Source organism: Grus americana, chromosome 2 (assembly GCF_028858705.1).
Source record: "Grus americana isolate bGruAme1 chromosome 2, bGruAme1.mat, whole genome shotgun sequence".
Lineage (NCBI taxonomy): Eukaryota > Metazoa > Chordata > Aves > Gruiformes > Gruidae > Grus > Grus americana.
This window is the reverse complement of record NC_072853.1, coordinates 124,984,503-125,010,744: the sequence shown is the minus strand read 5'-3', so window position 1 is coordinate 125,010,744 and position 26,242 is coordinate 124,984,503. Positions and strand designations below refer to the sequence as shown.

Sequence of the window (26,242 nt, the reverse complement as noted above, 5' to 3'; positions counted from 1 at the left end):
TACAACACCGGAATATTCTTACACATTCCGGTTTATATTTACAAGCAATACTGACTTAGTTGTGAATACTTACCCTACTCTCTAGAAAGTCATAGTAAAAATCATTTCCCTTCTGTTACTGCATACGTGAATCCTGCACTGTACACTGATGATAAATACAAAAATCTAACTCTATTATCTGTTTTTAATGCCAATATTAAAACTTATTTTTGCACTTTCACCTCCTAGTTTTTGGGCATGAACATGGTGAGAAGTAAAAAGAAATTTAGTGTCCCTAGAAGAGCACCTTGCTATCCTAAAAAATAATTTGCTCTGTGTTTGATCCAAGCCATCCCATGACTTCCCAAGGCATTTCAGGTTTCCCACTTGGCAGCTCTGGCTTCTTGTCAGGATCTCTCGTCTAGCAAGATGGAAGCTGCATCTAATTGTATCTCCTTCGTCCTCCCAGAAGCTGCTCTCCCAGAGGGCAAAGGCGCTGCAGAAATCCGGGGAGGACTCTTGCTCTCTTGTAGCATGTTTTTTGGTTCAAAGCAGCATCAGCTCCACTGCTGCTCTGCAGTGAAGAGAGAGCTTGGATAACGTGGGAAAGCAAAGTGTGATGTAGAGCAAGCTGATTCGAAAATGGCATGCTCAGTAGCAGTTAAAAGGAAAAATCAAATGGGGGAATCTGAGCAGGTAAAACACATCCCCATCTCCCCAGGTTTACCAAACTCCAGTGGACTTCTTCATGGTGGTGTTTATTAGCTCTGCTGTGCCAGTGTACAGTTGAGGCTTTCCCTCAATTTGTAGTAATGCCCCGCCAAAAAATTCACCCAAACCAAAACAAACCCCAACCAACAGCAGGAAGCTGAGGGAAGAAAAGAACAGAAAGGTTCAGATCTTGGCTTTTTATCAAAATAGTGCTTTTCATACTCTTTAAGTAAGTCAGCAGTTTCTTTAACAATTTTGGCTGTTTCTTTTTCCTTTTTTCTTTTTCATTTTCTTAAAACTTTATGAATGAGATTTAAGCCAAGAAAACAAAAAAGTCCATGTGCACAAAATTCTTTCATCATTGGACTAACCCTTACATCAAGTAATGCATACATACTGAAATAATAATAAAGAGATGTTTATAACTTGGGGGGGGGGGGGGGCAAGGTGATCACAAGCACGCACTCTTATACCTAGATTTGGTGCAGAGAGAAAAGCAGTAAGGCCTCCCCGGAGCAGGAAGAAAGGCTGGCAAAAGAAATAAAAATGGATACGGCAGGAAAGCATATCTGTGGTTGCCTCCTGTATGATGTGTATTGACCTAGTAAATGGAGATGTCTGCAAAGGAGCTGCTATGCTATAAATATGCTTGTGCTAATATTATTAAAGCTTTCAGGCAGTCCGGTTTCGCCCATATGGCTTCCCAGGGAGATGCCAAAGAGGTGGCCCCTGGCCACAGCTTGTCCCAGCAGCACGTGCCTACCTGCACTGTATTGCTTAATAAGATGTAGGCTGGAGTTTTCCCTGGATGGATTATGGAATATATGCAGCTGTCTAAATAATTTTTAAATCTTCCTAACTTTGTTGAAATCTTTATGTGCAAGACATTTGAATGCTGTTGAAGATCAGAGATAGCTCAGCGCTTAGAAGTTGTGAAAAGTCCATTCCTTGTCCTCTTTGCCTTCCTTGGTATCTTTAGGACAATAAAAAGACTTCCAGAGTTGTTGATATCCAGCAGGGACTTAACAGCACTGGTCTTGCTGGAACGTATCAGTCTTGCTGGTTAAAGGAAGAAAAAATGGAGAGGGAAGAAGAGAAGATAGGAAGTGACTGGCTGATTAAGAAATTAAACTAATGCAAATAACTGAGAGAGGGAAAGCCACTTAAAAGCAGATGCTTATCCCTTGCTGATCCCTAAGATCTAACCTCACTAAGCTGCTGTTCACATGATACCCTGAAGCAGTTCCTGGTAGGGACCGGGCCCACGTTCCAGCAGAGAGGGCGGCGAGATGAAAGGGATGTGGTTTAACCAGGCTGCGGCTTTATTATCTTACCATCTTCTAGAGCTATCTGGCAGTCACTTGTAGAGCGAAGGTTGCGATTTCTCCCTTAATTGCTCCCACTTGCTGCAAGACTGCGCTCCCTGCCCCTACACAGATGGCCCCAGCCTGGCGCAGAGACCTGCTACCCGCCTCTTAGGAAGCTTAATCCTCTCATGGGTTCAAGGGACAGGGAAAAGGTGTTGTTTTCTCACAAAACCAGCCAGTGCAACCTGTACCTTTGTATCCCAGGGAGGGCCATACTGCTGCCTCCTCTTAGGGAAGAGATGGGACAGGACTCCAGAGCACCAGAGCCCCACAAGCGTGTGCCCTCCTGCTGCCGGGGACCTTTCATCTGTTAGGACAGACAAAGAGCTGCCATCTCTTCCCCTTTCCACATGTTAAAGCTTCAGGTCATTGCATTTCCTTAAACCCCACTAGGGAGGGTGGTGTGAGGAAATAGAGGTGTGATGAGCTGCTGGTGGTGGCAGTACTACTGGAAGACTATGAGACAATGTGAGAGAATGGAAAGAGTTTTCTTCTGTATAAAAGTAAAATCTTTATCTATGCATATACACATCAATAATAACAAAAATGTCTATTTATCTGTTTATTTTTCAGGTTACGGTTTTGTAGATTTTGACAGTCCGGCAGCAGCACAGAAAGCAGTAGCATCTCTCAAAGCAAATGGCGTGCAGGCGCAGATGGCAAAGGTAAGAGCAACCATGTTATTACAGGATTATCTGAGCTGTTGGGCTAAATTTCCAAGAGTTTGTTTTGCTCCTGTTTTTCTTAAGGTTTTGGATTACTTATTCCAAAGTTTTTTTCATCCTTCGGCTTCAGCACCTTATTCATCCTATGGTTTGTCTGTGTTCTTCAGACCTGTGTCTCATGCGATGGGTGCTACTCTGATACTCTCTCTCTGCCCCTCTCTCTGGAGAGGGTTGTAAGATGGAGAGCACTGGAGTGGCAGAGCGGTTGGAGTTGCCTTTGTGATGACTGTACCGTGAAAGAGTTGCCTTTTCTTCGCCTCGCAGTTGTCTTCATTTGGTTCCTTTGCCTTGGAATAGTTATTCTTTTCTGACATGCCTGGTGGGCTTCTTTGAAGGAGTGATTGACTGAACATAAAGAAAGTTTGTTTGATCTGCCTTGGTTTGGCTTCAGCTGTCTTTTTATTTTAAGGATGTAAATGGAAGTGTAGCAGGTTGCTGAAAAAATAGTTGCTGGAGGTTGTCTGGAGGTGACTGGCATCTGTTGTTCAGAGAGACTGCAGGAGTCATGCTGTACCTCTCGTAGCAAGCACAGTGAGCTCAATACTCTGGTCCTGGAATTGTCCTTTGTCCCCAAGCAAAGGGGCTGGCGGGGGGACTGGGGTGATGGTAAATGAGTGTCGTGTGCTCCGGCTGTTGCCTTTCTGAAGGCACAATCCTGTATCTTTGGGCCCTAGACTGTGTCAGCCAGCAAAAGTAGCTGTTGCTTTGTACTTTGAAAATGCCTTGCCCTAGAATCACAAAAAGCTCTTAATATTGCCTGATTTAGTCGCTGCAGAAATGATGCTGGCCTAGAATTTGAAACAGTAAAAACAAACAGGTAATTACAAAACCAGAGGCAAATCAACTAATAAACAATCACCACATTTGAAGATTCCCATTTAAAGGAATGCTGGTGATTTAAAGCTTTGTTTTTCAACAATATCATACTAAACCCATCTTTTTTTTATGAAAAAAAAAAATACTTGGTGGTAAATGAGGTTCTTCTGCCTTCTACTGAATTACTTTCACTGTGCCTTAAAGTAACTGGATGTCATCCATGTATTTCTGTTTAACAGTGCCCCGCAATGCAAGCTATGCTGTTTTATTGGCTCTTAGTTTTTATTGACATGTGGCGATAAAAAATATTTGCTTCAAATGGGTAAAAGATGGCAAGCTGGAGAATGTGAACACCTACTAAGGACTGTGCTATTTTATTTCTCAGATACACAGCATCTCCTTGTTAAAATATAGGCAATTTGACACATTAGTCAAGCTGTGAAAAAGAAACCAAAGACAGAGGATATGTTTTGTCCTACTGGTTGATATCAAATATCCATTTCTGGGGAGGAGTAAATCTCTATACTACATAAATCTGTAAAGTTGTAAATTTAAAATTAGAGATTTAAAGATAGAATTGAAAGATAAATCTGTATTGGGTATTCTCATGATTAAGAACAATGAACAATTTCAGCACTTGCATACGTAGAAATACCAAAACGGAAGGTGACTTAAAATACTGTGGTTTGGATTGCCCAATATTTTGGGGACTAAAAGCAAAGTGTGATGCTTTCAGAGTGGGAAGGGCTGTACCAACCACTGAGGTTTGTTTTCTGGGGCGTCTGTGGCAGGAGTAGTTTTCTGCCTTGCATGATTTTGAGGTGGCTGGTGTGTACACATTTGTTTGCATAAGGCCGACTGTATTTTTGTTATTTAGCCATGGTGCCTGGAGTCCCAGATAGGTTCTTTTTAGTGTGTTTGAAAATTCAAGATAAATATACAGCTGACTATTCCTATCTCTGAGAAAAATCAAAGTATTTAGAAAAACAGGGATTCAAAGGAAATTGAGACGACTCTAGATAAAGTACCTCACATTGCTGAGAAGGCAGGAGCCTGGGAAAGCAAATCTGTCTGGAGAAACATGTTAGTTCTTGCACGTGTTGGAAGCCAAGTTGCATAACAGGACTGAAAGACGACAGTACCTGCCAGTGTCTGAATTAAGAGTGATGGCTTAGAATAGGTTTGAAGAAAGAGGCAGAAGAAGAATTTAGCCTCCACTTTTGGAAGTTTATCCAGAGCAGGTTTGTTTCAAGAACTGTTTTAATTAGTGGTGAATGGTGGCTATCAAATGAAGTAAAAGAAAAAAGAGTGTGAAGAAATTACCTAAACCTTTTGTATGCCATACCTTGAAAAAATATAGTCAGTGTCCTGTATCTTCTGTTCTGCATTACAAAGCAGCGAAACTGCTCCTTGCAGAGGCCCAGGAGAACACTGTAACCTGGGTTCAGAAGAAGTCAAAAATCTCAGTCCAGTCACGGTCGCTTTTGAGTAACAGTGAAAGAGGCGTTGGCCAGCTTTTGCTGTGCGCTGGCCTTCTCCATTAGCGAGAGAAAGTATGCTGAAGTGTCGGTATAGTCTGTGATGTTTTCCTGGAGAGAAATCTTGCTCGGAAAGAGAAGTTCTTTCTCAGTTTTAACACAATATAATTTTTCTCATACAAATCCAGGAATCTTCTTTGAAAAACAAAAAGCAGAACTGAACCCCCACCCATGTTGGCTAACAGAAGTATCTTGTGGATACTTGAGTAAAATATAGTCATTTTATCGATGCTTAAATACAGCCACCTCCCTCATTTTTATAGCATTTGGACACCCTTTTGGCTGATTTTGTTTCAGAGTGCTGCCTCTGGAAGAAGGTTAAACTCTGGTGGATCGATGCTCCAAGTCCCATCACTGTTGGAAAACTTGTTCTGTCGAGGCTAATACACCCCATAACCCTACGCAGGGAAAAACATCATTAAACATGTTTGAATCTCTCTTTTTGTTCTCTTGGATGGTGTTCAGCCTGATGCAAAGTAGTCAGGAGAGGATTCAGCTGAGGGGGAGGAACAGCAGTATTATGTCTGCAGAGGTAGTGGTGGTGTCTGGGAGGTGAGGTCTCATGGGCCCATGGACGGTCACCCGCTTTGTGGGACAAGGACCCTCATGGCCACATGGGATCCAGGCCCTCGTTCACACAGAGGGACCTTGTCTCACCTTGTCTCTTTAGCATTTCCCTCACACAGGTACCCAAAGCAGAAATTTTGACTACTGCCACTGTCCTGTGTCCAATGAAGTTCATCTAAGTTGTCCATCATTTTCAAAAGTCCTTATTAACAGTTTAATTTCTTGAGAAAAATTAATGCAACAGAGCTACTGAGTGGTGGTTTCTCAGCTGGCCTGGCTCATTTTACCACGTGCTTCCTGCTTGCCTTTGGAAATAACTCAGACATACAGATTCATTTGTCCATATGCACTGCCTGCCTGTCCGGGCTCGTAGAGTCTGGGTGGTTTTTTGTTTTTGTTTTCCTGCTAAAAACAGCACAACTGATACGCCGTTGGATAATCTCACAGGAATTATTGATTTGCTTGTCTCTTTGTGCTAGGGACTACACAAGCTTGACACTGAAAAGACAATGCATATGTGCATGGTTTATATATCGGTTTCAGTTTTTCCATCTGCTCCTTTCATGCATTTTTCTAGAAAAATGTTATAGACAGAACATGGAAAATTAATAAGGAGAATCTTAGTAATATGGGAGTTGGCTCACACAAGTAGGCAAGGAAGATAGTACACATGAAAAACATACCAATGTTCTAATAAAATCTGTAACCACATCTATTCTTGGGGTTTGCAATAGTCCTTCACCCTGAATTACATAGTCATGATGACACTTAATCTGCATTATATGTCAGCTTTTAATGATACCGAGGAATCTAAATCACCTGAAGAATCAATAGAAGTCAGTTGTCTAAATAAATTGGAGGGTCTGAGCTTGTGCCAACCCTGAAGTTGGTGAACTTTACAATTGTAGAATCAGTTTATACCTTCACGGACGTTTTAGGGTCCTTTTCTACCATCTTTTATGTCCAGTTCTAGTCTGCTGCAAGATTATGTCGAGTGGAAGTTCAGGCAAAGATAGGTTCTTGCAGAGAATGTGTAATAGCTTCTTTAATACCTAGCAGCCCATCAAGAGTGTTGAAACAAATGCATTCACCAAGGAGGGGGTTTCAGTCCTGCTGCTATTCCAAGTGCCTTTGTGAGAATAAAAAAATGTATTTGATGACGCGTGTCTTCTCTTTAGCTTTCCTTTTGTATATATAATGCCTTGACATGTTCTCAGCACCTGTGCAAGAAATCTGGATGCTAAAGAAGTATTTAATCAGCGTTGGCAGTTGTCTAAATCCAAGGAACATTTCTTGACTATTCTGCTGCAGTAATTGCCATCCAGAGGGTGCAACTGAAGGAGCTGGTTCTGAAAAAGGACTGTGCCGATAGGCTCTGGCGTGTTTTGCTCGACAAGGGAGTTACAGAATGTGATTTTGCTTCTTGTGTGATATTTTTTCTCATCTCTCCATCATGCAGAAGCTTAAATACAGGGAGTAATCACCATCTAGGTGAAACATAAAAGGGAGTGGTTTCCCACAGAACAGAGCCAAGCATAGGAGCTTCTGAAGAGGAACGGAGCACTGGTTGGTCTATAGTTAGACAGTTTTTCTCCAAGGACCAAGGAAAAGGAAATCCCACAGAAGAATCTTATTTATTTTCCAGGCTTTTGCGTAGGTTTCAGGAATTGCTTTGGTATGAGTCAGCTGACCAAATAAGTCCATTCTGCCTGCTCATTTTTCAGCTTCATTTTCTCTTCTTTTTAAATTACTTCCCTTTTTTCTCTGTCTTATACCAATACTCTAAAGGACCGTTCCTTAAAATGGAAACTGCAGAAAATGGAAAGACTCTCTAGTGAAAGCCCTTCATCCTAATATTTTTTTAATGGAAAAGTATAATTCTCTGTATTTTACAGTTTACAAGTTCATGAAAATATTTAATAAAAATGCTATCTGTATAAAATACGATATATGGCCTATAGAGGTAACATCCGATACACTGAATCCCACAAGCAGATTCTTAACTCACGATTGAAATGTCTAAAAATTTTAGCTAACCAAACTTCAGGATACTGTTTTTTTGCATTCTTGGACAATATTTGTGGATAACAGACTTATTCACTGAGTTACCTTTCCTTCTGATACCAAAGCAGGATGCTAGGATTTTTAGAGTTCAATACTGGAATTGTTGGGCTTCGTTTTAATCCCATTCTTTAATTATCTGATCTCCCCCTCCTCAAGCAAACTGTTCTATGAGGTGAAATATTTGTATTGGCTCTTTAAAATGATTTTCTTCATTTGCTGCTAGAGCAGGAGCTGGCGACTGGAAACCCCGGTGCGCTCAGCAACGTAGGAGAAGCTGAGAACTGTGCTGTGCTGACGCTGGCCACCTTCCACGTCGTTTCCGAACGAATTGCACAGCCAGGCGTGGGCTGCTGCTTCACCAGTTGTCAGAGATGTTTGGCACAACTGAGTGTATGTGTGTGGAGCACTTAGCGGTGAACACTCATTTTATCTTCCTAAAATGTTGACTATCTCCCCCTGTGTTTATGCACAGTACATGCTGACTGACCAATACTGACTTGAATCGGTAACGATCCTGGGTTAAATGACAAAGAAAAATTACAGTTGGGAAGAAACGAAAGGTGGTTTGGTTTAGATTTTTAAATTACAGGTGCCAGTGTCTCTCTCTCTGATTTCTTTTACCAGTTCAACCACACCAAAGGAGTCCTGCAGAAGCAATAACCACAAGCCCAACAGTTTCGTGTAGTGCCGCTTATCAAAGCCGTGCCCTCCTCATCCTCTCTCACCTGTTTACCTGTGTTGCTTTACATAAACTGCCTTTCACGCTTGTAATGGGGAATTGCAGTTTCCCAGCTGGAGCTGGCCCTTAAATGCAGGTTTTGTAAGTGCAGGAAATTTTTTCATTCCTTAAAGGATAGTGATTGATGAAATAAAGGCATTGAAGAGATGCTAAATTATTTCTTTGTGTCAGGTTTTGTCACAAAATATCTTGGGAAGATGTGCCTTTCCAAGCCTGGAAGTTTTTTTACCCGATGAAACACTCTCTAAATTCAGGATTCAAATCACAGATGTGCTATAGCAAAGTGTTAACTTTAAATTTCGGAAGATCTGCAGTAACAGATGATTGTGTCTTATGAGCTTCCTAGACAATCCAGTCTAAAGCAGTGAGCAGCTTTGTAAGAAACGGCTAACGTGATGGATTGGGGTGATAGCAAAGATACGTGATCCTAATGGAAGGTCTTCATAGCCTTATCTAGCCTGGAAAATTGCATGCTTCTACCTGAGAACTGTGTCGTAACCAACGTGAAATGAGTTTACGATTCTGTTCCTGCTTTTAGATACTCATTCACAAGCCAACGTAGAATGCCTTAGCTGGAGCCGTTCTTGAAAGAAGAACATCAAGTAATGCTGAGGATATTAAAATCTGACTGTCCTTTCACACTTGCATGCATTGCTCCTAAAAACACGTAGGTCGGCATGAAAGGGGATGTGCATTGGCAAGGCTTGTACCACACCTGCCAGATTTATACACAAAAATTTCTTTGGGGGTTTTCAGAAGTGCTTAACTTAGCATAATTCTACTCTCCAGAAGTGAATGGGACTTTACTGTTGATTAATGGAGAGGAATTAGGTCAGTGCTATGTTCCTTTGTTCCCAAAAATCTTAGCTCAGCACCTTTCTTAACCACTAAGTTAGCTTAGAAAATCTTACAGCACATACAATCATGTTTATTCTCTAGCTATCACCTCAAGTAGACCTTGCCATGGTATTTTACTTCCCTTTTCAAGTGCTGCTTTAGTTTCTAGATTGACTTGATTTTTTTCATACTGTAACTTCATCTAAGATTAAAACATTCCTCTGCCTTTGAAAATTGCAATATAAATAATCAGTAAATAGATCTACCTCCATGCTACTAATGCCCTGCACCACAGAACAGATGCTGATAAGTGAAAGACGTATCCAACTTTTAGGCTGGAGAGTAGTGGAATTACTGGGTTCTTTTCGGGTTATGAACTTCAGCCAAACAAGAATTGGCCTTTTTTCATAAATACACATTGTTCTTGACTTTCCTCTGACTTGGAACACATTTGAATTGGTAATAATACAGCTGAAATCCACAGAGCTTTGGCAATTTAAGCCGGAGAGAAGAATGGGGCTCCCTATCTTTAGCACTCACATAGCTATACATCTTGGAAGCTCTTACGCACTCTTTGCAAACCCTTTATGTTTGCAGAACAGGAAATATGAGTCCTGCAAATGAGTTAAACACTGGAGTCAGATTAATTCTTTTTCCCCTCCATACTCAGGAAACTCCAAACGCCCCATGAAGGAGTTATCCGACCACAACTATGCAGCTTGGGAATCTGCAGTTCAGACTGAGAGAAACTATGTTCTAAATTCAGTAAGCACATCTTTACTCACCAGGAAAAACCCAGTGCACTCTGAAATGATCAAAAAACTGTGGTTTTTGAAAATATTACTGTGGTAGAAAATGGACATAGCCTTTCTTTCAGTGACATATCATTTAATCATGTTCTTCTGTAGCTCAGCATGAGGACGATGCTTTTGTAAGGTGAGAAACAAAAAATCATTGTATCTAGCATGCTTCCTCAGGAGAAGGAGGAGATGATTCATGTGAGCACCAGCGGGAGGATATGTGCATGCTTTTTGGGGTACCACTTAGCGGGACTAAGGCACAGATTCAACAAAGCAATGCGATTTGTGTGAAAATCAGGCCACCTTCAGATTATTTTGTTTGATTTGGAAAGCAGGTGTGCAAACTTCAGTAGCATTTCTTCTGAGTTGATGTGAGTGCCTGTGTAACAGCTCATCAGCCTGGAAATACACAGGTGCATATTCTGCCAGTAAACGCAAATCTACTAGTAATATGCATAGATATTCCCTGTGCACATATGCATCCCCCTCTGAATATCTAAATGTTACTGTGTTAGTGAATACTCCGCTTGTTATTTCCTTATTAATGAACGTCTCCCATTCAACAGACATGTCTGAGTGGTTTGGCTGTAATCTAAATAAATTTAGGTTTAGATGCAATTTTGTTCACTAATGAATGATAATTTTTGTTGCTGGAAAGAACCCTCTATTTTTCCATTGTATAAAATTATCGGATTAGGCTCTCCTCATGATACATGCAACAAACTGAGTCATGATGGCAGCTCATTGAATTTTTCAGTCCTTGGACTTTCCCTTTATGTATTTGTGCTCAGAAGGGCAGGTTATGACGGTATGAAGGATTGAATTCTATTTGCAGTCACATTAGACTAACTTTGATGTGATCAAAATAATGTAAGTGATATAAGAACGTAAAACTGGCCATACTGGGCCAGAAGAAAGGTCCCCCTGACAGCAGATTCTGTTTCTGATTGTGCGCTGTAGCACTTGCCAACAGAGGAATACAAGAACCCAGCAAGCATCTGAGGATACTTCCCCAGAGTACTCTCCTAGCCTCCAGCAATTTGCAGTTTGGGGTTTCCTGAGCTTGTATTGAATAGCCTTCTGTAGAATTGCCTCTCCAACCCCAAGTAAAGAATTTATCCTGCCTTTTTTTGCATTTAAAATTTTGGCAGCACAACATCCAGCCATAAGAAATTCTTCAGTTTCACTGTATGTTCTTCGAAGAACCATCTCCCTTGCTTTCTCTAGACCTGCAATGTTCATTTCATTGATTGCCTGCTAATTCTTGTATTGGCTCTTGTTCCCTACGAATCTTTTTCATGCCACTTATGATTTTTATAAAATGCAATCATAGCTTCCCTTAATCCCTGTTCTTTTTCCACTTTTAAGAAAGATGTGCCAGGATGTGCACGCGTACATAAGGATGTGGTTCTTAGAAGCAAGGAGCAGTTGCTAAGTAATGAACATGAAGCATGGTAAAGTGTTTTTGTAATACGAGAGCACAGCTGATAGGAAGCTTAGAGGGACATTTTATATCAATATGCTGGACATGAGTTGAGGATTGCTAATGCTGCGTAGTGCTGCAGCCTGGGAAACAGGAAAATGGACACACAGAGCCAGGGTGCATTTCGCTGATAGCAGATATTTTGTAAGGTGTACCTCATTTTGTACAAGGATAAATGCACATATCTGATTAAACCTAGGAAGATCAATTTTTTAAATAAGAACTGTCAGCTGTAGAAAAATGTACCCCAGAAATAATTGAAGTGTTAAAAAAAAGGTAACATAACTGTTCTTTTAAAACAGCAAGTGAAAAAGGTACAACCCCAAGTACGAGGACATATTTTCAATGTTGTGTCAAAAGGAAATATACACCAAAAACCCCCACATCTGTGTATAAATAAGGCATTATAAATACCTTAAATTCTGAGATTGTTTGATTTCAGCTTTCCTCAAATCTTAGATAAATTAGTGTTGTCACATTGCTGAACAATACCTGAAACCAATGTCACCAGTGGATCAATGTCTGGCCAGTTCTGTCAGCAGAGGACATTTCTTGAGGACATTTCCTTTGCCAGGGGCTACCGAAGTACCCTTGTGCATTTTATCTTGTCCTCACTGCTTGGGCATGATGTTACCAGCAACACTGCAGCATGTGCCTTCGTATCTGAAAGGAGGAAAGGACTGCAGCAGATCTCATGCTGTGCAGATGAATCCTTACTTAGGAGGGATGTATATTAATGCTGTTGTGCCTTCCTTAGTGCTCGTGGAGGAAAATGACCCTTTTATGAGCCATAGTCCAAAATGGTGGACATATGGGAGAACCTAGGCACCCTAAATTGCCAGCTTCTTTAGGTGTGTAGGCAGAAGGAGTCTTTGATTCCCAAAAAACCTATACAAAGGTATGTCCTGGGAGGTTTACATCTACCAGAGACACCCCTTACACAGCAGTAATGGAGGTACAACAGTTATTTCCTGTAGTACACCTCATAACTTTGTGGTCTCAAAAACCATGGAGAACAATGAAAACTTTGACAGCAGTAGCGGTAAATGCATTTTTGTAGTTGGAAGAGTTGGACCTCCTCTAGTCTGAACACAGAATCAGAATGGATATAGTATTTGATAGGAGGTATATTTTTCCCATGTTAGAATGGATCTAACTTTGCTTATCTGGGTGTCAGTAGGTAACAAAGCGGGGTGTGTTCAATGATGACCACTCGTCACTCATCTGCAATCTTGATGTTTTTATCAAGATCCAAAAAGGAAAAGAAATAGTGAAGAAAGGGAGTATGACATGTTTCATTTCTAAAGTCAGAAAATTTTGGAGTTGGGATAGTTAAGGCTTGGTGCTGGAAAGCTTCACTTTGAATTCCTCAAAACGTGCAGACATATCTTTCTGAGAGTTGTCACTGAAGTCTGTGCCTCAGAGGTCATTTCCTCATGCAGTTAAATCATTCTTGGTTCTCAAATGCAGCTGATAGGTAAAGAAAGAGATGTCTTGAAGAAAGGCTTCCCCATCTTTAAAGGTATCTTTGCCACTTTACTATCCCGCTTAGTTAACACATGAAGCTCTTTCAGTGCAGTATCACAGTTTTGTCTCTCTGTATACGGACATGTATACGGGTTTTTAGTATGTGCACGCATAGTTGATAAGTATTCAAGTAACTATATTTATATAAATGTATGCACACATTTATAGATGATCATTTAGAAATATTCTTGTGAAAATTTTATAATATAATGCAATTCTCATGAGTAGCAAAAAGTATTACAGTGGTATTTTTATAGTACGTACTGTTGGAGTGTGACTATTTACTAGTAATTCTTCTAAGCACTGGGAATAAAATGTTGTGTGTTTTTTAGGAATGCGCTGTAGAAATAGGAAGGAAATTGGAGATAAATTAAATCTTGGTCACATTCAGCCAGTATTTTTTCCATCTGTCAGCAAAAACTGGCAAAAACCAAAACAACAACAAAACTGTAAAGTCTCAGATGAGACTTAGTGATTTACTGTCTGCTTTAACTGTGCCTATGGCTTGAAGTAGAGCCACATAGCCTCAGGGCTTCACAGATATTTCCATAACTTGTCCATTTTGCATAAAAGGTTATGATCCCACCATTTATCTAAACATTTTCCTAGTCACCTACTCCAATTATAGCTTGTTATGGAAAACCAGGACTGTCATTTGTATGGCCATGTTGCTTTATTATAGCGATGCAGCATAAAGCAGCATGTGGAGTCAGTGACAGGGGGTGGGGTGGGGTGTCTTTGCAGCGTCTTAGCTTCCAAAAAATCTTTTCCCTTGCTTAAAAACTGTTCATCAGTGAAAGGTCACCAATGCTAATAGCATGACCTAATTTATGTCAGACCGCTTTCTTACTGTACAGCGCATTTCACGTGATAAAATCGTGGGTTTGGTAAAGGAGCTAGAGCCGATTCAAACCAGGTGGAAATCTGGCTGTAATGGGGTCGCAGGGGTCTCGCTGCCTTTCCCTCTCTCTTGGGGCTGCTGGGCCTATGGTAATGGAAATGTTTCCCTTTCAGAATCAAAATTTTGTTATCTGAAATATGTAATGGCTCTCTCTTGTATGATCAGTCTTCTAATTCTTCGTGAACTCGGACTTTCTATTTTAAAAAGGAGGATTGGATGCAGACGCTGCTTTGCTTTGCTTGAAATACAAATAACTAGTTTTGTCTTGCATGATTGCGCTGTTGCATGCTATTCACTTCTCTTGAGTATATAAGTAATTTCCAGATTGGCTTACAGGAGTATATTGAAGAGGCTGGACATTTTATGTCAGTCAGCAATTAGATTAGTTACCAGGGAACCTCTCTGCACTCCTCTAAGTGACTATTGTGCTGGCTCTCTTTGATCGCAAGGCATCTGGGAAGCCTGGTGCAGGCTTATCTAAAGGACACGGTCTGACAGAGTAGCAGCTCAGGCACTTTCCTCCTGGGAGCATCATCTAGTACCTTACCCTTTATACTCGATTTTACTAAAGGTTTCTCCATTTCTTTGGTGAGAGGTCTTTTGAATTTGTAGTAGTGAGACTTGAAGCACTTTATACTGTGATGAAAACCTCTCATAAAACACAGCCCTCTCAAGTCACCTGGTCTTAAAAGTCTGTAGATCAGATCAGGCATTGAATGATACCTGTGAATACTATTTATTGCTTGTTTGCTGGTATTTCTCTGATAATGCCTTATGTGTTAGTCTTTCACTTAATATTTTGGAAATTCTTCCTAGTGATCTTTGCCTTCACAAATGTCTTCTTCTCTTCTGTAACATCCCTGTTCACTCCCATGTGAGTGCAGTCCTTTCACTTTAGTCTTTTCCACTTTGTCGATCCACATGAAGCATTTGTAAAGCAGAATGGTATGCCATTTGCATCCTTCCTTTTGCTATTGTAAATATACCACATTCTTTTTAGGGTGCTCCTAAACACTTATCACCATCCTGTTACAGTTACATGAATTTTGGATCTGAGCTGGCTGGATGTTGCACAAGGCAGGCAAAGTCTCTCTTCTAGGAGACACCAATTCTTGTGATATTCCACTGATCAATAGCCCTTTTCTATACCTTTTCTACTTACAATCCATCTTTCTTGAATGTGCTTGAGCTGAACTGTACACTATTTTTCAGAGATGGTCTTTGTAGTGCTGCTGTATATTTATAAAATACATATTTATATATATAATTATATGTGTGTATATATATTTTATGTTTCATAAATGTAAGTTTGAAAATGATCTTCCAAGTGTTTGCAAATGTTCACAGCTAAAGTTCTTTTCTTTGGCTTGTCTGTAGTGATTATTTCAATTGGTTGGCTGTTGTTTAACACTGTAAATGGGACGGCTCAATATCTTGAGTAGTGCCAGAAAAGTCTTATCCGGTGTCCTAGAGCTTCTTTTCTAGCTATGTATAATTTAAAAAGTACCGTAAGCTAAACAGGAGATTTAGAAAGTAAGTTAAATTTATGTGTTTCTAAACTTTAAATGCTTTCTAAAATGTTGTATTTCACAAAGAAAAGTGGAAATGAGAAAATGCCAGTAGAGGGAAGATTAGTTTCTAACATATTAAATTTTGGTATTTTCGCTATAAGGAACGTTTACTTCAATCATGATAAAATCTCATGTACTTTAAGAAATAAGGATTAGGTTCCAAGGGATTGCCTGTTTTTTATTATTTTTAGTATATTTAAGATTATTGAAAAATAAAAACAAGAAACAAACAAACAACCCCCCCAAAACACAAAAAAACCCGAACAAAAAACCCAAACAACTTTGTATTATCTATGCAGATATTTCACTGGTAGAATGTTTTAACATGAGGATAGAATAGTGAAAAATATAGGCCTGAGTGATAGATCTGTAAGAAGCAAATTGGCATTTCACTACTTCTCCTTTCATGTATTTGGTGGTGGTTTGGTTTTGGAGGGTTTTTTGGTTAGAATTACTGTTCACATAAATATTATGTAGAGAAAAACCTTGAGACATGCAAAACATATTTGCTAAGAGAATGATCTACCCTGTTCAAATTGGCACTCTTGAGAGATGCATTCTTGAGATATATTTGTGTCTAATACTTGTTTTAGACAACTATGAAATCTTGCTGTCCCAATATAAATATCCAGATGACAGATAAATGTATAAATATTTTTCAGGGAATCAGTATCAGCTCTTTTAAGACAGAACTGTTTAAAGAACTTGATTCTGGAGAGCAGAAGCTCAAATCTGGAAGTTTGGGTGATTTAGAAGACCCTTGGCCTTGTTTGTACTACCACTTCTCATCATGTTTACTAATAAAATTGCTCAGAGTTACAGAGCAGTGATTTGTGGTTCTGACCTGCATTTTGGACCCAAAGTTAACAAATGCATTCAGCGTGCAATCACAGAATCACAGAATGGTTTGGGTTGGAAGGGACCTTAAAGATCATCTAGTTCCAACCCCTCTGCCATGGGCAGGGACACCCTCCACTAGACCACATTGCCCAAAGCCCCATCCAACCTGGCCTTGAACACTTCCAGGGAGGGGCATCCACAACCTCTCTGGGCAACCTGTGCCAGTGCCTCACCACCCTCACAGTAAAGAATTTCTTCCTCATATCTAATCCAAATCTACCTTCCTTCAGTTTAAAACCATTACCCCTGCTCCTGTCGCTATTATCCCTGATAAAGAGTCCCTCCCCATCTTAGACAAAGTCTTCTGTTAGGAAGATGTGCTGGATTGTTTGAAGATTTTGACATCCTGCTGCCCAAGCTGATGTTCCACTTACATAAAACACTTTGCTGCATCATCTCTGCTAATTGTCGTCTTTTGCAGCAGAAATAGTATATATTGAGTTTTGGTGATCAACAAGTTATGTTTGTTGATCTTTTCATTTCAACACCATTAACACTTCTTAACTTTTGTTTTAAAAAAATATAAAATAAATACATTCCAAAGCAGTCTCTATTTGGCCAAAACTCCTCAAGTCTTTGATACTGACAATGTAATCACCTCCACTTAATATATTGGCAACACCCACTCCCCGCTTTTTCTTTTTAAAAAACAAGAAATAACATTGGTTTTGTATAGACCTTGCTTTTCTGTTTTTCACCCTTACAAATTCACCATAGTTGATACAAAGTGGCGTGATGCAAGATTTCATTCTAGAAGAATTTAGGAGTGAGGGGTCAGGTTTGCCTTTAAGACTCAAGTCTCAGCTAAAGGAAAATATTCTTCTTAAATAATTCCACAAAATTCTCGTGTCTGCCAGTGGGGCCCTGCATGCCTACTGTGGACAGTTTGAGGCACAAAGGCAAAGCTGAGATAACAGAATCGTGCCCAGAGGTCAGCCTGACCCATCAAGCTGGAACCAAAATCTAACAGTCTGACCTTCTGGGCAACTCTGAAATTATCAGTCACAGTCAGTGATACGTGCTTTGGCCCGCTGAATCCACGAAGCATCTCCTTCCTCACACAACTGAAGAGTTGAAAGGAGATGCAACTGAGGCGTCTGGGGACATAAACCATAGTAAGGTTCCAGCAGTTTCTTCAAGAACCACTTTTGAAAGAGAGTTGCATCTGATTTGTATAAGCACCGTACATTAAGGCAAATATTTCAGCTGTTTAAAGCCAGCTTAGAGTTTGAAAACCGGTCTTAACAAAGTGAAAAAAACCCCCAATTAATCTGCTTACTGCAAATTAGAGGTCGATAGTTTCTTACAGACTGCAGAGTTTAAAAAAGAAGCCTTGTTAACCAGAGCTGGCCATCCAGCGCCCTGTCAGACCATTACTGTGTGCTAAGTCCCGTGTCGTTCAAGCTGAAACAGTAGCGCCAAGAACATTATTAACTTCTGCCGCTCACTTTACGTGTAAAGATTTTACTTCTAGATGGTGAATGACAGATCGGGTCGGGGAGCAACTGTGAAGAAGTGTAAAAGTTCTGACACATCAACAGATTATTTCAAAGTAATAAATGGGTGATTTATCCTTCTTTTACTGAAGGACAAACTACCTCAAATTGCTGCATGTATTTTCAGAGAAAAATATGCATGTAGACGGTTTCTAAAAAGTGGTTGATGTGCAATAACCTGTTCTTGGGCTGAAGTCCTGCAGTATGCACTGGTTTAATTTTCTGTGATGAGCAGGCTACGTCCTGGCTGAATACTGTGAATTAGTAAATGACTAATTTAGTAAATAAGTGATTTAGGTTAAAAGGTATTGCATTTATTTAGCAAATGTGTTTTCTATTCTCCTTCATTAACTGAGCACTGTGCATAGCTCTGTAGATGGCACAAATTAAAATCCAGTCCTTGCAGTGAATAAAATACTTACCGTAGGAGAAAATACTGGGATGCCTTGGCCAGAAGTTGATTTCAGACATCATGTATCATTTCTGCTCGTGCGTATGTGCGCACTTGCCTGCCTCGCACACGTGCATTCAGGGAGAGAGAGAGATGAAAAGGTCAGATGCCTGCTATGGATATGATCTTTGCTCATCTTGCTGTGCTGATGAAGTTTTGTTGATTAAATGTAAATATGCTTTAACCGTTCCACAGCGTGTACATCAAAGAGAACATTATTATAGAGAAGACAGGCATTTGTCGGTACAATGGGAGTAATACTGGATGTGCAGTACTGTTTAGAGGTGGCGCATAGTGGTGTCTGGATATATTTGCATCTAAATGAGCTGAGCGTTTCTTTTCATACAGCTTTGATTTACCTCGATTGCTACAGGTTTTTATTCCTCCTGGGATCTGGGGAATCGTGTTCCCATTACGCACTCATCTTCCCTTCACATACTGTCTGCCACCTTCAGTCAGTGCCGCCAGATAAGTACATATAATAAAGATCTTTTACATCAGAGCTGGTTACTATGCTGTCAAGCCAGTCACTGTGTTCTGGGCCTCAGGAGGAGCGATGAGTGATGAGTACAGCATTTATTTAAGTACTACTTCTTTTTTATGTTAAGTATTGAGTGTATCTGAACCTGCTTCAGCATTATTAATGTTTATGAGAACGACTGGATGATAATGTGTAGATGATGTATAGTTCCAAATTTTTTGTTTTAGAATAATTTTGAGAGCATTGCTTTTCCTTTTATCTTGATGACTCCAAGGAGCCTCAGTAGCCCATTAACCAGGTTCCTAAAGTTCTGTGTCAGATCCCCTCACTCAGCGAGCTTTTAGATTGCTGTTGGGTGTTTCACATACGTCAAGATGCTCCATTTGCTACAAGTGTCACTTAGCGTGGATTGTCTTAGCAAAAACATTTCTTGGCCCAGCTTTTCTCTTGGTTGCACCAAGTTGCACTTTGAATTGAAGTCACAGTAAATCGATTTAAATCTCAGTATAATGCTGATGTGTCTTATAGGGTAGTCGGAGCTTTAGCACTCTAGGAAAATAATGTGGAAAAACATTTGGGAAGCAAAATTTGTAAATCAAATTACGAAGGCATGGGTGAGCCTCTTGTGCTGCTGCGCATTACAAGCCTTTGCTTTGAATTAGTGCAAGATCATTTTCAAATCCTCCTTTGCATCACACAGTCATTCACTGAAGTTTTCTTTCCTATATTCTGCGAACTATACAAAACTTTCTGAACTACTTCAGCATTGGAAAAGAGGAAGCCATCAGTTGTCGGTCATTGTTATTTAGGTTGCAGTACCTTCCAAGGAGCGCTAGACACCAAAGACAGAGGAAGGTCTATCCCATCCCTTAAGGACTGTATGGTTTAAAAAGGCAAAGGCAAATACACAATAAGTTAGTACGAGAGTTGTCTGTGTGCTCTTTTAACGAGAAGCAGAATTATCACCGCTGTCTTCGCTTTTTCTTTCCCTTTTCTCATTTCAGTGAGGGATTTCCTGTTTCAATTCTACCTATTTACCCAGATTTTGTATGTTTGAGTCTTACGATGTTAAGTACATTTCCCTTCAGTGGAGCATCTCCAATATTTCCTTTTCCCTTCCCTCACCAATTCCCTGGGACAATCTTGTCCTTCTGACATACCTGATGGGATTCGTCAAGTCCTTGGTGTAACTGTGTTTTATTTCCATGAGTAATGAGATACTGTGGTAGGGCATCTTGTCCTGCCCTAAACGAGACATGCCAAGCCAAACATGAAATGGAATGCCAAACATTATGTCCTGTATGTTTGTCAAGTGTGTGATCTATTTTTTAGAGACCCAACTCAGTACACTGAAATATTTTACTACTTGTGAACTTTAGCTTCTGTTAATATGATTGAAGCAAGTGGAAATGGAAATTGTCAGGGCAATTTAACAAAGAGAGCCTGTAAAACTCATTACATCCCAGGTAGTAAAATCACTTTAGAAGGCACATTCTTCAAACTTGAGCTTTATTCAGTAAACTGCATTGGTGCCTGACCTTTTAAGAGCTTTCCTTTCCTTGGGAGGGAGGAGGGGCAAAGGCTCTGTTGTTCAGAGCTACCTATCTTAAATTATAAACCGCAGCCAGACCTGACTCTGTGCTTTAGCTCACACAGGATGACAGAGTGTGCAACTGCTCCAAACAGACAGTTAAATGGCCAGCTATTTAGATGAGTTTGATGTGTATTTCATGTAATTGTATACTCCATAAAGCAGTAAAAAGCCGATGTTGTGTGCTGGCTGGTTTTTAGCACAAAGTAAATCCAAGTACCAATCGCAAGTTTGTAATTTGGCTTAATCTTTTCAAGACCTGATGCTTTTAAGAAGCTTTAGATTGATACTACTAGTGGATGTTCGAGGGTTAAAGTTACTTTGGGGAAAATAATTCCTGTTAGGTCTATATCTAATTTTCTTAGCAAGTTAGATTAGCTTGTGGAGAACTCTCCAGGACCATGGCTGGGTTTCTCCTGCACCGCAGTGTGATCATGCCCCTAATTGTGCCTCTCTCTGCACTGCCTCCGCGCTGGTGTAAATGACTGCCTTTTCCTGCTAAGGTTGTGAATGAGCTGTCCATCCTCTCTAGATAGCGAATTTAAGCATAATTTTTTTCTACTTGTAAATCTTTCATTGTTTCAATCATGTCTCACGAATTTCGATTAGCGGAATACATGAAAAGCAAATCTGTCATGTGCCGTGTCTCGACCAGCTCGTTATTTCTGTGGTTTTCCATTTTCTAGCATCTAAACAATTATGAGCTGTAGAGATTGCATTTTCTTGTAGCTATCCTCTGCCTGGCTCGTGGGCACAAGGCAGGTTGCTCATTAGTGAGCCCACACACTCAGGGTTTAGTCCAGCAACCTTTGAAGTAAATGGAAAGCCTCCCACATATTTATTGGGTGTCAGATCAGACATTTAGTGTGCGTTGTGGCATTACAAGATTTTGTCTAATTGCATGATAAAGCTTTTGCCTTATCTATGCAATTTGTGAGATAGTATTACTTATGGGAAGTATGTTAGAGCTGATTGTGGGAAACTTGGAAAAGAGAGAGCGTTCGTCTGCTCTGCATTTTTCATGTTCTTTCATGATTTTTTTTGCCTTTCGTGCTATGCATTTTTTATTTCTCCTGGATCTGTCACCATCTTATCTAGAGGTTTCCTGAACATGTTTAATGGCAAGTGAATAAAAGACCTAAGTGAAAATAAAAGAAGGTTAAGAAAGGATTGAGACTGAGGAATAGAAACTTAAGAAAAGGAAACTTTTGAGAAGAACTGATACAAAAAATAAATAAATACTTTTTCTTTTGGTTTACTATGGGCAGAAGAATATTCAAATGCATGAATGGTACCGAGTGCTTCATGCAGAGAGAATAGTGGGGCCCTTAGGTAACAGATAAAAAGCTATGTAAATTCACAGCACTCCTGGTAAGATTCCTCCATGTGTATGTAAACCACAAAAAGTTTGCTAGCATAAAGAAATGATGGGAGATGGTTGTACATATAGGTAATTGAACTCTGCAGTAGGGTTTTTTCCACGGAGAACTGATCTTTGTGTATGTTGTTTCACGTCAAGTGGAAGCTGGTAATAGCCCAGATGTAGAGCCTAAGATGATGATTCTTTGAAAATTTGGCCTTTTCTCATCCAGAAAAGAAATGCTTTTTGCTTTCCAACAGGTAAAATTTATTCCATTATTCCTGTACATCTGTAGCATTTCCTCTTCCCTGTTCAAACTCCCTTTTCCAGTGTGTGGCAGCGCCTTAGGTTTGTAGCATAGAAAAGACAGCAATTACAGAAGAAACATTAATCTTTCTGAAGATGCTAGGCTGTAGATGATCCACTGTCCTCCGGAACAGGAATGCAGATGAACCTTTGATTGTCGATATTTGTGGCGTGTGTTATGATTTTCTTTCATAAATACTTTCTTTCTTTTGCAGAAAACAGAAATAGGGATAGTTGGGAATATGCTCTGTCCACTAATCAACTTGCAAACTGTCTGCTGTGCCTTAATATCTTTCTTTAGTGCCTGGGTGTTATGCCCAGCATTTAAAAAAATACTTAAATGTAACACAGTCAGTGCGTTTACTGTCCATAGCCAAGTAGCCTATAACTGTTACTGAGCTAGGAAGTAGTTTGAAAGTTTACATTTCTGTAAGGAGGATCGATTTTTCAGTCAAGTGAATTTATTTGATGATGAAAGAAAGTATTTCTTTAAATAGATGGCTTGCCCTCATTTATTAGTTATTTCATATAAAGCAGAGTTTTCCAAAAGTCTTACTCTAGAACCAGCTCCAAACTACCTGTGGTTTCTGCAAACTCCACTCCAGAGCTCATAAAAATAATCATGAACTGTTTTACCTTAGTCAAACATTTTTAACCAGTAGTATTTGTCCTGTCATTTCCGAAATGTCAGATTTTAAAGCTAATTGTTTCATCTTTGGAAAAAACCAGTTAATGCTGTGTAAATACTCATTTCAGCAATCACTCCCTCCCGGCATACTCCTCCATGTGACGTGCAAGTCAAATGGTGAAGAGAAGAAGGGAAAAAAGGAGGAGGAAAGATTGCATTTTGGAAACAGCACTGTGATTGCATATTAAATCTCATTCTCTATTTATATACTTTGTCAGTATTTTCTCAGCTTTTGGCATGCTATGGCTACATTTTAATTTCTGGTCTTTTTTTGTCCATTTGCGTTATTTTACATGTGCTGTCTTCAGTATAATCTTCTGCTTAAATGCTTTATTGTTGGTAGCAACTGAATTATGAGTTATTTACAGGACATGTCTGAATGGGCTTAGCAAGAAAAGCCTTCCATCTTTTTAACAGGTTCTATGAGAAATTGACACTCAAGCCCTAGTTCAGCAAAATATTTAAAATATGCTGCAATTATAGTATTGTAATTGATCATATTTTTGTTCAGGAGAAGTTGAGCTTAACTGTGTGTTTAAAATGAAGTATATGAACTGCTCAGCAAGCTTTTCTATCTCTAGCTCAGCTCTCTTCTAACTGCAGCTCTGATTTTCAGTTCAGTTGGAGCATGGACAGAATGAGTTCCTGGAGAAATCCCTACAAAATTGCCCCATAAACACAGCCCCCTTGCTAATGAAAGGGACTGAGGCTGTCCTTGGAGCACGGAGTATATGCAGTGAGATTAGTCAGTGCACTGGATATGAGGTTTCCAAGAAATTGTGTTGGCTTGAGGAGCAGTTTTGGATGGTGACTTCTAGGTCATTACATGTAAGCAAGAGCTAATCACAGCCTTGCCTATGTGTTTACACTGACTCTGGTCCCTCCACAACTTGGGTGAGAGAAAATGTATTAGACTATATTTGGTTAACTACCTGGAGTAACAGGCAAATATATATTTTAGAAAGAAGGTGAGGAAATCACATTTAGCTAAGGCAGCTAGTACCCAGCGTAAAGTAAAATGTCACAAATCACAATTCCGTGAAAATTTTTTCCCAGGCAGATGGTAAAAATGTTTAAAGGCATAAGACTCAGACCTGTTTGTCTTCAAATGGCATGACTGTGTATTGGAAAGCAAATGCAGGTGTTTGATATATACACCGTTTTGCTGCTAATCTGAATGTATCAGTAGCAAACTGAAATTACGCATAAATTTATTGTGGAAACGATAAGTAGTCACAGGGAGAATACCTGCGGTGACTCCCCGATGTGGTTTTCCCCTCATAGATTTCACAAAAAAAAAAAAAAGATGTTGGCAGGAAGCATGATCCCCTGTTAAGCTATTTGGTTTTATTAGCAAATCACTCATATTTTTATGTTAGTCACTGGGTGTATTTCTTTTGTCCTAGTGCTTATTCTTCCAAGTCACGGAATAATTCCAGGATATGATTAATTGCCAGTAATTCTCACCAATTTTAGTGGAATTTGAAAGCTCTCAATTCTTTGCAAGATACTGTGTAGAGTGAAAATATCTGTCCTCTGTATATGTATGTGTATATGGGAGGCTAGAGCTGTATTTAGTAGAAGTAAATATTATTGAGCACATTATGTGTAATTCTATTGAATATAAATGTTTTCTGCATCACATTTCCTATTTTGAGTAACTCTTCTTTCTTTTTCTCAGTATTGCTCATATATTTTTTCTGGAATTGGATAAAAACCCGAACAGCAAGAAAGACACATTGAGAAAATATAACAACTAGGCGCATTTTTGTAGGCCTCTGTCTTGTTTTCACGTGGTGGTATGTAAAGGATTTGTTTAAATTTTAAGCTACACAGAGATGAAGAATTCAACACAGAGGACATTCAGGAAGCTTCACAGCGAACACAGTAACACCTAGAAAGCGTACTGGTGCTTTCTAGGGACTTGGGAAAAAGAAACTATATTTTGTCTCATTGCAATAGCAAGCAGTGACACTCTTCTCATTTCCTACAAAAATGGCTAAATTTCCCCAAAAATATTTTCAGTGACAGAGAGAAGGTACTTCATAAATAATCTTTGCTTGATTTTACAATTAATTGATCAAATAACTATTTCTGAAGTAGCAGTATTTTGAGTAACATGTGGATCAGCATTAAGGCAGCTGAACTGGCTACATGGTGTGTCTGCATCATGCTGGCTACTTTCTGATGGAGGTTTCCCTCTCTAAAATGTTGCAGCGTTAGGGTTTGAGTAAGCTAGAGGAGTTTCTGCCTGGGAGGGCGTACTTGATACAAGCAGGCACTGTGTGAAGCAGGGCTTACCATAGCGCTGGCGTAAAATATTCAGCCTGTAGTTTTCTGGGGAAAATTTCCAAACTGGTAACTGTGTCATATTTTCTCTCAAAACACTATTTGTTTTGTGTAAACAAAGAGCAGCTTTTGTATAGGTAGTTGAAAGTACAAAGGGGTCTCTTGGCAAATCATTAATCTTGCCTATAATTGCTAGTCAGCATTGTAGTTGTTTTCCATAAATTAGAAGAAGAGGAGAGCTAGCCAAACATCTCATGTTTCCTGTGGCAGGGAGCAAGAAGAACACTGAATCTCAGGGGCAAGAACACCATTTGATATTTGGATTAATGGATAATACCTTATATATTACTCAGTAGTGGAGAAGGGAAGGGCAGGGACAGATGGGGAGGAAAAGAAGAATTAACTTAGTTTGTTTACTTCCTTAGAAAGGTGGAGGACAGCCCCAACTCCTCCCCAGCTTCCATAGGTTAAATGGTTATGGCTTTTCCTCTGCTCATCAGTCATGATACGAATGCCTGTGTTTCCCTCATGCTTTGTTTCTTGTGAGCGTGCGTACACACGTGCACACACACATCCATCAGAAAGTGAGCGGCCCCGGTCTCACGCCACAGAGCTCTGAGCAGATCTGGAGCCACCGCTGGGCTCCCCACACCTTGGTACCCTACAGGGATCATGCAAACAGAGGGCTGGACTTTTGTGTCCTTCTGTCCTCCCTTCTTGTCCCTCTGTAGTTTGTTCCTAACTTTTCATAACAGAAAGCTCTTAATTGGCTGCCTTCTAAGGGCTCTGAGTCTGACTCTGCTGCTCGTGAAGAGCTCTTTAGGTAAGTCAAGTGTGGGGCGTTCTTCTGTTCTGCGTTATAACACAGCTTGTCGGCTCAGGGATTTCACACACTGCTATGGCAAATACTTTTCTTTTCATGTATCCAGGACTATTACTCTTACAAAGTGCTTTAAATGTATTTTTAAAAAAACCCACAAGACAAAATGCTTGTCCAGAAGAGCTTGCACAGTGCTGGTGCTCGTGGATTAAATATGTACAGCGTGCAGCTCTAT

The 26,242-nt window shown here is 39.9% G+C and overlaps 1 protein-coding gene across 10 annotated transcripts in view; it reads left to right on the top strand.

Moving 5' to 3' along the window:
* The window catches only part of RBMS3 (RNA binding motif single stranded interacting protein 3), a 720,759-nt gene that overhangs the window by 453,655 nt on the left and 240,862 nt on the right, over positions 1–26,242 (top strand). For all 10 annotated transcript variants that reach the window (XM_054815906.1, XM_054815907.1, XM_054815905.1 and 7 more), the window contains one exon: positions 2,631–2,722. In XM_054815906.1, the coding sequence (XP_054671881.1) occupies positions 2,631–2,722 (92 nt within the window). The remainder of the gene's footprint in view (positions 1–2,630; positions 2,723–26,242) is intronic.